General features: G+C 33.4%; 1 protein-coding gene and 1 long non-coding RNA gene across 2 annotated transcripts; one reads left to right on the top strand and one right to left on the bottom strand.

The window, feature by feature from the left end:
• Positions 1-7,803: 7,803 nt before the first annotated feature.
• Positions 7,804-9,102, bottom strand: LOC110699907 (MLP-like protein 43). Its single transcript, XM_021877401.1, has 2 exons — positions 8,630-9,102; positions 7,804-8,351 (listed from the first exon to the last, which is right to left on the bottom strand). Exons 1-2 carry the CDS (start codon positions 8,817-8,819, stop codon positions 8,233-8,235), a joined length of 309 nt encoding a protein of 102 aa, XP_021733093.1. The 5' UTR covers positions 8,820-9,102; the 3' UTR covers positions 7,804-8,232.
• A 2,210-nt stretch (positions 9,103-11,312) lies between these two features.
• Positions 11,313-13,052, top strand: LOC110699908. Its single transcript, XR_002507009.1, has 2 exons — positions 11,313-11,579; positions 12,624-13,052. It is a non-coding gene; the product is annotated as an uncharacterized LOC110699908 (long non-coding RNA).
• The last annotated feature ends 924 nt before the right edge of the window (positions 13,053-13,976 follow it).

A 13,976-nucleotide genomic window follows, 5' to 3' on the forward strand; every position in this document is an offset into this window, starting at 1 on the left:
TCAAATGGACGTAAAATGTGCATTCTTAAATGGTTTTTTAAAGGAACATGTTTACGTTGAACAACCCCCTGTATTTGAAAATCCAAACTTTCCTAACCATGTCTTTAAGCTTGATAAAGCGATGTATGGATTAAAACAAGCCCCTAGGGCATGGTATGAAAGACTATCAAAGTTCCTTCTTGAAAATGATTTTAAAAAGGAAAAATTGACAAAACCCTATTTTTAAAATCTAAAGGAACTCATTTATTAGTTGTACAAACTTACGTTGATGATATTATATTTGGTGCAACTAACGAATCTTTGTGTAAGTATTTTGCTGAGTTGATGAGCAGTGAGTTTCAAATGAGTATGATGGGGGAACTCAATTTCTTTCTCGGTCTACAAATCAAACAAACTGAGACAGGTATATTTATTCATCAGCAAAAATATATCAAGGAACTTATGAAAAAGTATGACCTTGAATTAGCAAAGATTAACCACACACCCATGGGCACTAATGTTAGACTGGATGAAGATCCCTTGGGAACTTGTGTGGATCAAACTAAGTATAGAAGTATGATTGGTTCCTTATTATACTTAACTGCAAGTAGACCTGACATTTCTTTTAGTGTTGGTCTTTTTGCTAGGTTCCAATCAAATCCAAAAAGTCGTATCTAACTGTCGTGAAAAGAATTCTAAGATATCTTAAAGGAACGGCGGACTTAAGTTTATTCTATCCACTAAGTGATGCATTCAACCTTAAAGGATTTGCTGATGCTGATTATGCTGGAGACTTAGTAAATCGCAAGAGCACATCAGGTATGGTTCAATTCTTAGGCTCTTGTCTGGTTTCTTGGAGTTCCAAGAAACAAAACACTATTGCTCTATCCACTACGGAAGCAGAATATGTAGCAGCTGCTGCATGTTGCTCCCAATTAATATGGATAAAGCAACAGTTGCGTGATTTTGGCATAATGTTAGAATGTGTTCCAATTTACTGCGATAACACTAGTGTCATATGTATTTCAAAAGATCCGGTACATCAGTCACGAGTAAAACACATTCATGTAAGGCATCACTTCCTAAAGGACAATGTTGAAAAAGGCTTAATAAGATTAGATTATGTTAATAGTGAATATCAAATTGCTGACATCTTAACTAAGCCACTAAGTAGGGATAAATTTGAGAAGATGCGAGTGGAACTCGGAATGATACGGCTTAACTGAACTGATCTCCATCCAAACCCCAAGGTACGTCAATTTATAATGATCAAGCACAGCTATATATAATCTTGGTGTGGAAAACATAACTCTGATATGCATTGTGAAAGTATGCAATTCTATTCTACATGGGATCACATGTTATATTGAGCCTAATTTTTATTTTGTAAATACAAAGTTTTTCTTATGATAATCTTATAAAATACAAAAAGATTTTTTATTTTTACCCAATTTTTTTTTTGTTTATCTTTTCTTAATATCTTTTAAGTTAATGTTAAAAAGATTGCAATTGCCAACACATAAAAACCCTTCTCATAAATCCACCCAATAAACCGTCAAATCACCTCAAATCACCCTAAATTTCACTCCTCCAACACGCCAACCATAAAAACACCTCAATTACTCCACCCTCAACCGTCACTTCCAAAGTTCACCTCCCTTACACCACTTCACCCTCTTCCTTCGCCTTCCATAAAACACCCACCCTTCAACCTCTAAAATTCATCCCCAAATTCTGGTATCATCCCTCAACTCCTTCTCAAAAAATCCTCAAACCCTCAACCTCCATCCACCATGAAAACCAATTTGAACACCAATCCCCTCAAACGCCGTCCGAACCTCAGCGAAAGCTACGGACCTTCCACCAATTTCAGTGGTGTAACCCACCCTTGAAGCGCAAAGCCCCACCTCAAAAATCCGGCAGCCGCTCCTCCTCCTCCAACAAGAAGGCGCAAGTTACAAAGAGGGACAACTTCCTTTTGGGGTATGCAATAGATCGTACTTGGTGTATCTTAAGTAAGTTTTCTGAGATTCTGGATATTCTGGATTATCAAAGATGGGTATTTTTGTTTGATTCATGCACAAAATCTGATATATATCCTAAACTATTAGACGCATTTTGTGCTACATTCAACTGTGTGGATGGTGTGTGTACGGCTACGGTGAAAGGGGTAGCCGTGGAGTTTGATGCATTTTATTTGGGAAATCTGTTTAAAGTTCAAATGTAGGACAGAGTACATATGTTAAAAATAAGTCTAAGGTTAGATTAAATGGTCACAGTGAAACCGACATCATTTCCTTTATTGGCGGAAACCCGAAGATTACCACCACAGACCATAAACTGCTTTCCCCCTTCACAAATTACTTTTTAACATTGTATGGAGAGGTGTGGTTCCTCGGTCCAAAAACAAAGCACGGTAACCCTCCTAGATGCCTCCCTGATATTCTGTCTTGCTAACAATATAAGCATCAACTTCCCAGCTTTGATGATTGCACATTTAGACCACTGTATTCCAAACCTCCATATTCCTTATGGCCCTCTCATCACCATTATCCTACAAAGCTTTGGTGTAAGTTTGAAAAATGAACAACATTATTCCCTTAAACCAGAAAACATTCTTCACCAAAAGTCCTTGCTGAAATTAAACTTGAGGGTAGTTAAAGGGTCAGTGCGTTTTGCCTCCGATGTAGCATCGGACTCAGAAATTGAGGGGGAACAAAATGTAAAATCTGATGAAGAGGGAGAATCTGAAAATGAGGTGTTCCAGGAGGAATTGGTCAGGAAGGATAAGGAAAATAAGAACAAAGGGAAGGCTGTGGCAGAGGAAGAGGGAGAGCAAACCGAGGATGGGTTGAAGGAAAGGCCTCAAATGCCTAGTTGGACAAGTAGTGGGGCAAGGAGGAAAAGTGGCAGGATGCATCCAGAGAAAAAACCCAACCCACTGCCTCAATTCACATTGATTTGGATGCTGACTCCCCGCCAGTTCCTGAAGGAACTCCATCCCCAGCTCCTCAAATGCCTTCATCACCACCACAACCACATTTCACTCCTTCACCACCTCGACCATCTTCCACCCATTTGGCTTTGCTGCCTATAGCTCTACCGCTGGCTCCTCAGACCTTTACCACCTTCATCAAACTCTCAAGCCATGTTCTCAGAAATATCAAATGTCAAGCTGCAAGTTAGTGCTTTGCAACAGCAAGTGGCTGGTTTGGAGGAAAAGCTAGATATGAAGATGGACTCTACATTCAAGAACTTCAAGGATGAAGTCCAACAGAGTCATCAACACATCCTGAATACAATCAAGGAGGTCGCTTTTGAGGAAGTCTCTGAGGAGGACGCTACTGCCCAAGCTGGAACATCTTGATCCTTCATATCATCATCCACTATCTTCTATTGCAATCTGATTTCCCATTAATTTAATAGATGTTGACCAATTTTCCTTCCTTATCTTGAACAATTTTCTTTTATTGGGTCTGTAATATTTTAAACCGTTTGACTATGCTCCGTCTAATATCACAAGTTGTTTCCTCTTGAATGTGTGCGTATACTTGATCAATCTTGCATTCGGGTTCACTACCCCCTCCGTAGCGTAGTGCTATATATGGCTGTGTTTGCTTATATTATTTTGATAATGCCAATATGGGGAAGAGGAATCAAATTCAGTGAAAGCCAAGTGAACACGAGTTTCTTCTCAAGTCCTCAAGTCAAGAAGCAGTAAAGGAGGAGTCAAGGTATAAATAATATATAAACACTGCTTGTATATTGCTTGTATATTTTATTTTTTAAGTCATTACTGTTTTAAGTGCCTGGATGATTATTTTTGTTTAACCGAATTTATTTTGTTTTTCATCATAAAAAAGGGGGAATATTGTTGGCCCTCCTGGTATTTTGATGATTGACATTAACAAAACAAGTTCAGACTAATCAAGGTTGTTAAGTCGTGGTAGAACAAAAGAATTCAGGAAGTTGTTCCGGAGTAGGAGCAAAGGCATTGGAAGTCTTGATATTCATAAGCAAGCTTTCAAGAAGAAGAACAAACTCCAGTCTTTAGTATACACTGTAAGCACTAGAGTTTTTATGTGTAGAGAGGAACTCAGTAAGGAACTTAATGTCTTAATCAGAAAATGTTTTTAAACGTAAGATTTTAAATCAGTTTTATTCCTTAATTAAAGGATAAAATAAAATCAGTTTATAATTAAAGAGATATATTTTCTGTAAATAAATAATAGATAAATAATTGATTAATTAAAAGATAAGTTTGTTAAAGTTTAATCTTTTAAATAATAAATAAATATCTTTTTGACCAAGTAATAGTTGGTTATCTAAATTTAAGGAAGCAATTGAAAGCTTAAGAGAAAAGTCAGGGAGATCTTACTTCCCACTCTCTGATCAACTAACATTAACTTCCAAGGTTAAGGTGAACGTGGATCATGGGATGAGTGGGAAACAAGATTGAGGCTTTCTATCTCTCTATAAAAGGCTTGCAACGAACTCTGATTTAAAGTGGGGAAAAACCATTCAGTTTTTAGAGCTTAAGTTTTCAAATACATTAACTGTCAAAGAACTGAGTTCCTTCCTGCCTTAATCTTCTCTAGTGCATCAGGAAAGTCTGTAATTACTCTTGTAATTGGGATTGGGTTGTGAGTATTGTAAGTGTGAGCTTGAGTGAGCAAAACTTGTTATAAGTGATTCAGAGTCGAATCACAGAGTGTGAGTGAAGCTGCGATTGAGGGATCGTAGTTGGGATACTTGAGTTCCTAAAGGAACTTGAGACTAGGCATAATTATATCGTATGTAATTGAGTTTTACATAATAAAATAATTCAGAAAAGCCTATATAGTGTGTCTCACTTTACTCATATATTTAAATTCCGCAAAAAGTTCACTAATTCCTCATAACTACAATTCACCCCCCCCTCTTTTAGTTTACTTAGTTGCTTGGCATCGAAATAACAAGTAGAAAAGAGAAGAGAATAGGCGGAGAAAAAGAGAAACAAAAGGGGCGGAGAGAAAGAGAAGGACGAGATAGAAAGAGGAGGAGTGGAAAAGAGGAGAGAGAAAGAGAAAGGAGAAGTAGACAGAGAGAAAAGACGAAATGAAGGGGAGGGGTGTCGGTTTAGGGTTTATAAAAGGTAAGGGGTTTTTTTTAATTATATTCCGACGGAATTTTTCTGTCGAAAATTTAATTTACAACGGAATATTTCGTCGGAAAATATATATATTTCGACGGATTTATTTTCTGTTGAAAACTTCCGACGAATTGTTTGAATTCGTCGGAAATTTCCGACGGAATATAAATCCGTCAAAAAATTTTTAATTTTCTGACAGAATTATGCGTCCGTCAGAATCGGTCCGTTGAAAATGGGATGTTTTCTAGTAGTGCAAAAAGGGACCTTACACGTGAGGGGGGGTGTTGAAGTAGGATTCCCAAATAACACATGTAAGTGTCCCACATTGAGAAAAGAAGAGAGAGTTAATATAAAGACTTTATAAGGCTAATAAGGAGCTACTCCCTCCCATTGCCATATGATTTTGGAATGGAACCTCTATTGGTCTTGTGAAGTGGACTCTCTCTCTTGATTTGTGGATGCGGCCCAAACTCATATTTAACACACACAATACCTAAATTAGTTAGTAGATTCTTTTATATTTCTTAACAAACCCCTCAGCTCTTACACATAACACATATGGAAGAAGGGCTTCCAACCATTAGGTAGGCCTAATTTTATTCTCAATACGTACCATCAGTTGAAAACTTGATACGGCCAAGCATCCGTTAAATTAATTTGTTGATGTTGTTTTTCGGCTCTTAGCTTGATGAATAAAGTCACATACTCTCGTCCTTCATCGTTTCCTTCACTTGTAATTCTTTGTTGTTGACTTGTTGCTCTAGTTTTACTGCAAATTCGAAGCGTACATCGCGTCAATATCTTTAAATGTTCTGTGTAATATAAAAAAGACAAAATTATAATATTTAAGTTGGCAATTTGAACCATAAATCAAGATTAACAAAACAGGATTCCACATTGATATAACGTCTAATCTACACTTTGCTCAGAACTTATGTTAAAGTTAATTATTACTCTGTACTTGTGTAGTCATGCATCTTTATTAAGGTAATTTGATTTGGATTTTCCTTACTAACCTCTTTGTTGATAGCTTATGAACTTCTAATATATCTAATATTGCTTGTTTGATGCACTGATCATCAGACTATGGATTTATAATACTGGAAAATGCTTAGTTGAATTGAATAAAATTTGAAACTAAATTATAATTGAAGTAAATTAGTTGCATGTTTTGCATTTGGTTTTTTGCTGACTTTGATTATGAGTTTGTGCTAAAAGGGTAGCTAATTAATTTGAAGTAGGTTGGAGCTGAGGATAAAGAAAGAAGGATAAATGTTGTGATTGTGTGGGGTTTGTTGTCACTGTTAGCTTCGAAAGACTCTTAGTCTCTAATAAAGATGAAGGAAAGCAACTCAGTTCATAGAGGTGAGACCTGAGTTATGTGATTAGAGATTCTTAACTTATTTTTTTGGTGAGTATACTAAACAAAGATGAGCAAAGTTTTGATATTATTTGTATGTATAGCCCCATATTCCCTTTAAGTTTATTGAGCTACTGATATTTGAAATAAATATCTAAAGTGCAAGTAAATAAGTAATTAGGATACTTTTTTTTAATTTCATCATCAAATTCAAATGTGACGTACAAAAATTTCAATATTGATACAAATTTTAGTTTGATTAAGAAATTCAAATCATCATTAAATTTGCTTTAAAAAATTGCAAAAAACAAAAAAACAAAAAATGGCCTCTATGGGCCTTATTTGCTTCTGTTATGAACTGGAGTCTTTTACTCCTATTATTGGCTACCTCTACCCCCATTTTAACCGCAACAGTTGGGCTTTTTCTAATAGTGTTAGTTTTTGAAAAATTCTATTCTAACTTTGTTAATTGATTAGTAATACAGGGCGTACATGTACATGGAAGAAGATATATATTCAAGACAAAGACAAAGAGTTGATCAATTAACCCTTTAGATTGTTTATAGTCATTTGACCCATTTCCCTTTTTTAAACGTTGCATTCTATCCCTCGTGTACTGTATCATATATAAGAAGTTAAACAATTATTGGTATTAGAAATGTACTAGATATCTTTCGCAATGTCGAATGCTAAATCCTTGTGCATAATTGGTTCAGGAGCACCTTCATTCAGCTTCTCAGATTCATAGCTTAACTTCATAATGGAGTACTCGCCCTCGGCCTTCGGAGTTACTTTTATATTGGTCGAAGGTCTTATAAGATAAGTCCAATTACATAAAGATAAGTCCAATTACATACATCACCAACCTTATCCAAGGTTAATATTCCATCAGAGCACTTTGAATTGAACCACTCCTTTGAATTTATTGAAGATTCATTTTCCATTATTTCTTTTAAAAGGAGAAATTCTGATTTGTTGAGAAGGGCATCAATAGTGTTTGCTTTTAGATCATATAATATACACGTACTCCTGCCTTATATAATATCTAAACAGGACCAAAGAACAACTGGATCATATTCTTCGTGTTGGAAACTTGGAATAAAACCTTGGAATTATATGATATGATGTATGCAATGTTATTTATTTGAGATTCTTGCTTTATTTTTTATTTTATTTTTATAGAAAAAAAGATTATTTTTATAGGATTATTTTTTCATGCTCATGTGGGGTCATGGGACGATCCCACTTAAAAAAAATTGTGCATCCGCCACTAGATACATACGTACATGAACATATAAGACGTATTCGATCTTATATATAACACTAATCAATGTTTTAACACTTAAAAGAGAGTTTCTTTATTTATAAAAGCTACCAAAAGTCCAAAACATACATCCATGCATGTGACATGATATGCATAATAACCCTTAATATTTTAAAGGTTACAGCAAACAAACACCATTAGCTGCAACATTTAATTTGTAGCAATAGTACAAGTAGATAATTTAAGTTAGTAATATACCATGCATGCATGTACAAATGATGATCTAGCAAAGTAGCAATTCATGACAAGATAAATGGCATGTACATTGGCATGCCATTGATCAAACACTGCAAAGACAAGCATCGAGATCTTTAGCAACGCCAAGAAGATAATCGACGTAAATATCTGCTTCAGGTGCATTCTCATTCATCTTCTCATACTCAAGAATCCACTTTACAGTGCAACCTTCATCCTTTGGAGTTGCTTGAATCTTCGACTTTAATGTCTTGTAGTAGTACTCCACATATGTCCACCAAGATAGTTGTAGCGTACAAGCTTGTTTTCTTTGTCACATTCTTCAACTCTAGTCTTGACGAATGCATGTTCCCCGATTTCATCTGTTGAGGCATTGTTAAAAATAATTGTGCATCATTATCTGTTCGCGTCATAATATATAATAATAACAAATGCGATATGGTCCTTCTCATAATTGTTTTTTTTACCACGCAAATAAAGGTATTTAACATGTTAACAAATACTAATAAGAAGTACTCCATAATGATTTGATTCAATATGATAATTTTAAAAATATTTTACTCGTAAGAAATTTTTTGCTCAAATAAGTTGAACTTAACATATCCTAAATATTATCACAATAAGTGTAAAATATTCTTACCAATGACATAGCTCCAAGTGATGACAGAACCAACTCTATCCCAACACTCCCCTTCATTAAGCTCAACTTTTGGAAATTTAATAGGGCACATTTTAGATACAAGGGACGGGTTCTGACCCCAAATTTCAAAAAACTTGTTAGCATCACATTTGAGCTCAGCTTGGCCTTCAACCCTTTGAAGCTGAGCCATTTTTCTCTCTTTCTATCTCTTGAAAATAGTATTACTCTTGATTTAAATAAGGTTTTTTTTTTAAATATTTTTTATTTATTTGTTTATTTCTTTAACTGACATATGAATGAAATATGTTGTGTGTTGGGGTTTAAATAGATATGTCGGGGGGGCTCAAATTAAGATAAGAGATGCTCTCTCTAAGCTAGAATGTTGTATCACTATGAACCACTCCTTTGACCATTTTTTTCTTGAGAAAGTCTATGAACCAATCAATAAGCTAGAATGTTGTATCACTATGAAGTGGAGCATTGAATATGAGAAGATGAACGAGGATGCTCCTGAACCAAAAATGCACGTTGCTTTATCACGCGAGCTTGCAAAAGAAATCGATGCTCATCTTTGCAGCGCTTGATGATGATGATAAGCCGCGCCATTGCGTATGCTTAATGCTTATTGCATGGTTCATAGATAAACGGGCAACTTATGCTATATTTGGCTACGTAACTTATATTTTAATTCTAAGGTTTATGCGTGCAATGTATATAATGCCTTGATGCATCTTCGTCAGCATAATGGAACTCAGCACTGTACTATCTAATTGATTTGGCATCCACATGAAGAGGAGTGTTATCCCTGGCCTGTTATAATTGTTAGTAGTGTGTTTGATGTAATCATACAAAGTTTTAAAAAATCCTATGGCACCATCTGATAAATAGAAACAATAAGTCTTGTGTAAGTTAATTTTATTGTAAAACAGTCAGTTTAAAGGTAAGTTTAACTATTTTTATAGTAACTTTAACCCCTTAGAAGGTAACTTTTAATTTGTCGTTGGTTTGAATGTTATTTTAATGTGTAATTTCTTATATATTCATGTACATACTATAAAGGCTAATATGATTAACCTAATACATTATAAGTTTTTTATAAGATAAAATTTATTATTAGAAAAATAATAACTTTTGTAAGTATAAATGGTAACCTTAAATATTTTTAAGATAACTTTAACCAGTCTTACAATAAATTAACGTACAGTCGCCTTTTTGGAGAATTTGGAATAGAAAATATTATTCAAATATTATCCTCATAGGTTTAAAATATTATTATATTATTGCATAATTTAGTAAGAAAAATTCAAAAAGTGGATATTAACGCTTAATATCTCTAATTATCAACATAATAAAGTTATAAAAAGTGGATATTAATAAAATATACATTGAGACGATTCAAACAAGATCCTACATGACTATATTTTTTCGTATCTATAAATCACAAAAGCGAGTCAAAATATAGTGTGTGAATAGCGTAAAAGTTAAACGATGTCAACTAAAAAAAAACGAAGGTAGTATAAGATAACTACTTGTAATTGAGTAATAGAGATTTTTTTTTTCTTTTTGAGAAAAAGGAGTAATATGGGTTATTGCAATGAGCAAATAGGGTTCCTCCGACAGATGTGGGGTTTGTCTAATGGAAAATTGAAGTCTTTTCGTAAATAAGTTGAGTTATTTTTTTATTAGTTATTTGAAAAACTTAAAACAAAAGAATGAGACAAATGTTCAATGTCCAACACTCTCTTCTCATGCAAATGTTCGATGTCCATGCCCATGCCAGTTTCTCAATTAAAATTTTTAAATATAGTTACTACAAGGTTTTGAATACATGTGATTTATGGAATGAAAAGTGAAGACCATAACATTAATCTCCCATTTTTACATTAATGTTAAATGGTTTAAAATAATAAAATATAATATCTTATAGTTATAACTGTATTGTGTAATTATTTATGCCTCCGCTACATCTACACTAAAAGTAAGTATTTTATACTTTTTATTTATCTTACTCCTTACGGTAATGATATTTTTAAAAAATCAAATATTTCATATTATGCGATTACTTATCACATTATAACTTCAAAATTTTCTCATATACAAAAATCATAGCCAAAAGAGAGTGAGGGATAGCTTAAGTAGTTAGAGATTTCCTCCCGATTTCAGGAAATCCTGAGATCGATTCTCATCCCTGTCTTTATGACTCTCTAAACACTAAAAAAATAGCGAAAATAACAACTTGCCGTATTACGCTGCCGGAGATTCACTCAAATAAAATATGATTTAATTTGATATTCGTTTATGTAGTTATTAGCTTGGAATGAGAAGTGTTCGCTGTAAGTAAAAAAATAAAGGAAATATGTTTTTCTTATACTGTATATCCATTATTGGTATAGTATTAATTAGATTCCAAGCCAGGCCATCTGCATCAAATTTATAAAGGTTCAAAGTGTAAACAGCTGTACAAAAACGTAAGAAAAAAATTTGATTACCCCATATATTCACTTTATGCCCATTCCCTTAACCATATAATATAGGATCTTCTTTTTGAAGAAATAAAGGGGAATCAAACAAGTTAAAGGAGTGATTTATAGTGATACGTACAACATTCTAGAGAGTACATCTCTTAATTTGAGCCTTTAACTCTTCTATTTAAACCTCAGAACATAACATATTTTATATGTCTGTTAAAGAATAGAAAAACATAATTATATCAAGAGTAAGATTATTTTTATTAAGAGACAGAAATTAGAGAGAAAAAAAAATGTCTCAACTTCAAAGGGTTGAAGACCAAACTGAGCTCAAATGTGATGCAGACAAGTTTTTTGAAATTTGGGCTCACAAACCATTCCTTGTACCTAAAATGTGCCCTAACAAAATTCAAAAAGCTGAGCTGAATGAGGGGAGTGTTGGGATAGAGTTGGTGCTGTCATAACATGGAATTATGTCATTGGTAAGAATGTACATCTTACAATTAGGCTATGTTTAATCCACCTTTTTTATACTTGTCTGATTTGATTTTAACTTATTATATAATATAATATGATCTAAACTTATTTTTTCTAATATTTTTAAACTTAATTTTTATGATGTTTTGATCTAAACCATTTTTTTTTATCTGATCGATCTGAACTATTTTTTTTTTCTTATCTAATTTGATTGTAGTTATTGCCTGATTTGTCCAAATTTTGATTTAATATGTATACGTACTTTATAAGGAATAACATATTTCAAATGGGTCGTGGTATTAAAGTGTATATTTTTTTTTCATATGTAATTTTCAAAACTTTTACATTACGAAATTAAAGATATTTAGCAATAAAGTCGCATATGAAACTATTAAGAATGACATGAACGTATTTTCCTAATATGATTTGAAATAAATAATAGGGTCCTTAAATAAGGTGAGCTAAATATAGCCTTACTGCTGCATAGCTTACCGCAATAATATATAGGATTTGTGAAGTTAAACTTATTATTTGAGCAAATATTTGCTTAAAAGTATTTCTTAAATTATCAGATCGAATTAAATCATTATAGAGTACTCTATACTTCTTGTTTGTATGTGTTTACATATATATTGCTAAATGTTAAAGAATCAACTCAACCAAAAGTTTAAGTTGATAGTTGAAGCCTAGAATCGATATATACTCTATCATGCGGAGAGCCCTTTGGACTTGAAATGTGGATGCGGCATGAGCCCCCTCATACCCAGCGAGAAATATTTCACTTAAAAGTGAAGGTGGATGAGATTTGAACCCGTAACCCCCTTTGTGTCACGCACGCTGGCTCTTAAATCATGTTAGAGGACCAACTCAATTAATCAAAAGCTTAAGCTTATGGTTGAATCTCATGATCGATATATATACTCTATCACTATATATACCTTTAGAATTCATGAATTTTTTTTTGTTTGTGAAAATGATACTATCAAATATTATTACGAACAAGATAGCTAGTAATGCATAATATTTCTAAATATGCCTCTGATCCACAGATGAAGTCGGGGAACGAGCAATCGTGAAGACAAAAATTGAAGAGCTTAACGACGAAAACAGGTGTGTAAGGTACAGCCACCTTGGTGGAAAAATTGTGGAGAAGTACTACAAAGAGACATTAATATCCAAGATTCAATGAACTCCAAAGGATGAGGGTTGTACTGTAACTTGGAGCTTTGAGTATGAGAAGATGAACGAGAATGTTCCAGAACCTGATATTTACGCCAACTATCTTCTTGGCGTTGCTAAAGATATCGGTGCTTCTCTTTGCAATGCTTGATCAAAGGCATATATGCCATTTATCTTGACATAATGCATGCACAATTTCTTGCCATCGTTGGCTGTATGTTATTATAAGGTTTATACATATATATCACATGCATATATGCCTGATAAATAAATAAATAACATTGGCTTTTATAAATAAATAAACTCTAAATCTTTATTGTAAGTGTTTAACATTGGCTTAACAATATGGAGTTCTTCTTATGTTCATGTAAATAGGGATGGTGCTTTTTGTAGTTGGACTTATCTTATAAGTACTCAATACATCTCTTGAGGCGAACTTTGTACTCTTGGGAACCAGATGATCACCAAAAACAATTGGAATCGGTTCCTGAAATTTTGAAGCCGGGCTTGGAACTAGTTAAAAGAATCGGTTCCAAAAAAATTTGAAACCGGGCTTGGAACTGTCGAGGACTAAATTCGGGTATCCAAAGTTATACTTCATAATTATATATACTACATGATGTTAAGAAAATACAAATTCTAGTATCTTAAATTAATCGTTTATTTCATTTTAAAGCTTTAATAATTACATTTGTTAACAGTTTTAGGCTAATTTATGTTTAGGAAAATGTAATATAGGCTACGTATAAGGAACTAAAGTTGAAATAAAAATAGAATGGATAGCATTAATTACATTGATTCATGCGTGATTTTATCATACACACCTAAAGTAATACAAGTACCAAATTAGGATATATATTAAATGTTGTTCTTAGCCCTAAGAGTTACATATACCCTAATTTTTGTTCAAGTTTAATTAGTATGCCTTTTGGGTTTCACTAATTAATTAAATATATTGAACATAGATATTCTTTTAAATGCATACATTAGTATTTTTTCAATAAATTGATACCCAGACAGTTCTAGAAAAGTTGGAAATTAGAACCACGCATATTCCGATTGCAAAAGGTTGGAAATTAAAACCAATTGATTGCAACTGAGAGATTGTTATATCACTAGGCGAAAAATGTAAAACCGCACCGGTTTTGAAACGGTCCGGATTTGAGGGATGCTAAAAAGAAACACTTTTCGCACCGGTTTAAAACCGGTGGGAAAACTAAGAA

Source organism: Chenopodium quinoa, unplaced genomic scaffold (assembly GCF_001683475.1).
Source record: "Chenopodium quinoa cultivar QQ74 unplaced genomic scaffold, ASM168347v1, whole genome shotgun sequence".
Taxonomy (NCBI): Eukaryota; Viridiplantae; Streptophyta; class Magnoliopsida; order Caryophyllales; family Amaranthaceae; genus Chenopodium; species Chenopodium quinoa.

Coding starts and splice junctions, on each gene's coding strand:
- LOC110699907 (XM_021877401.1), bottom strand. CDS start 8,819: ATGGCTCAGCTTCAAAGGGTTGAAGGCCAAGCTGAGCTCAAATGTGAT. Junction 8,352..8,629: donor CACTTGGAGCTATGTCATTG/GTAAGAATATTT, acceptor ATGCCTCAACAG/ATGAAATCGGGGAACATGCA.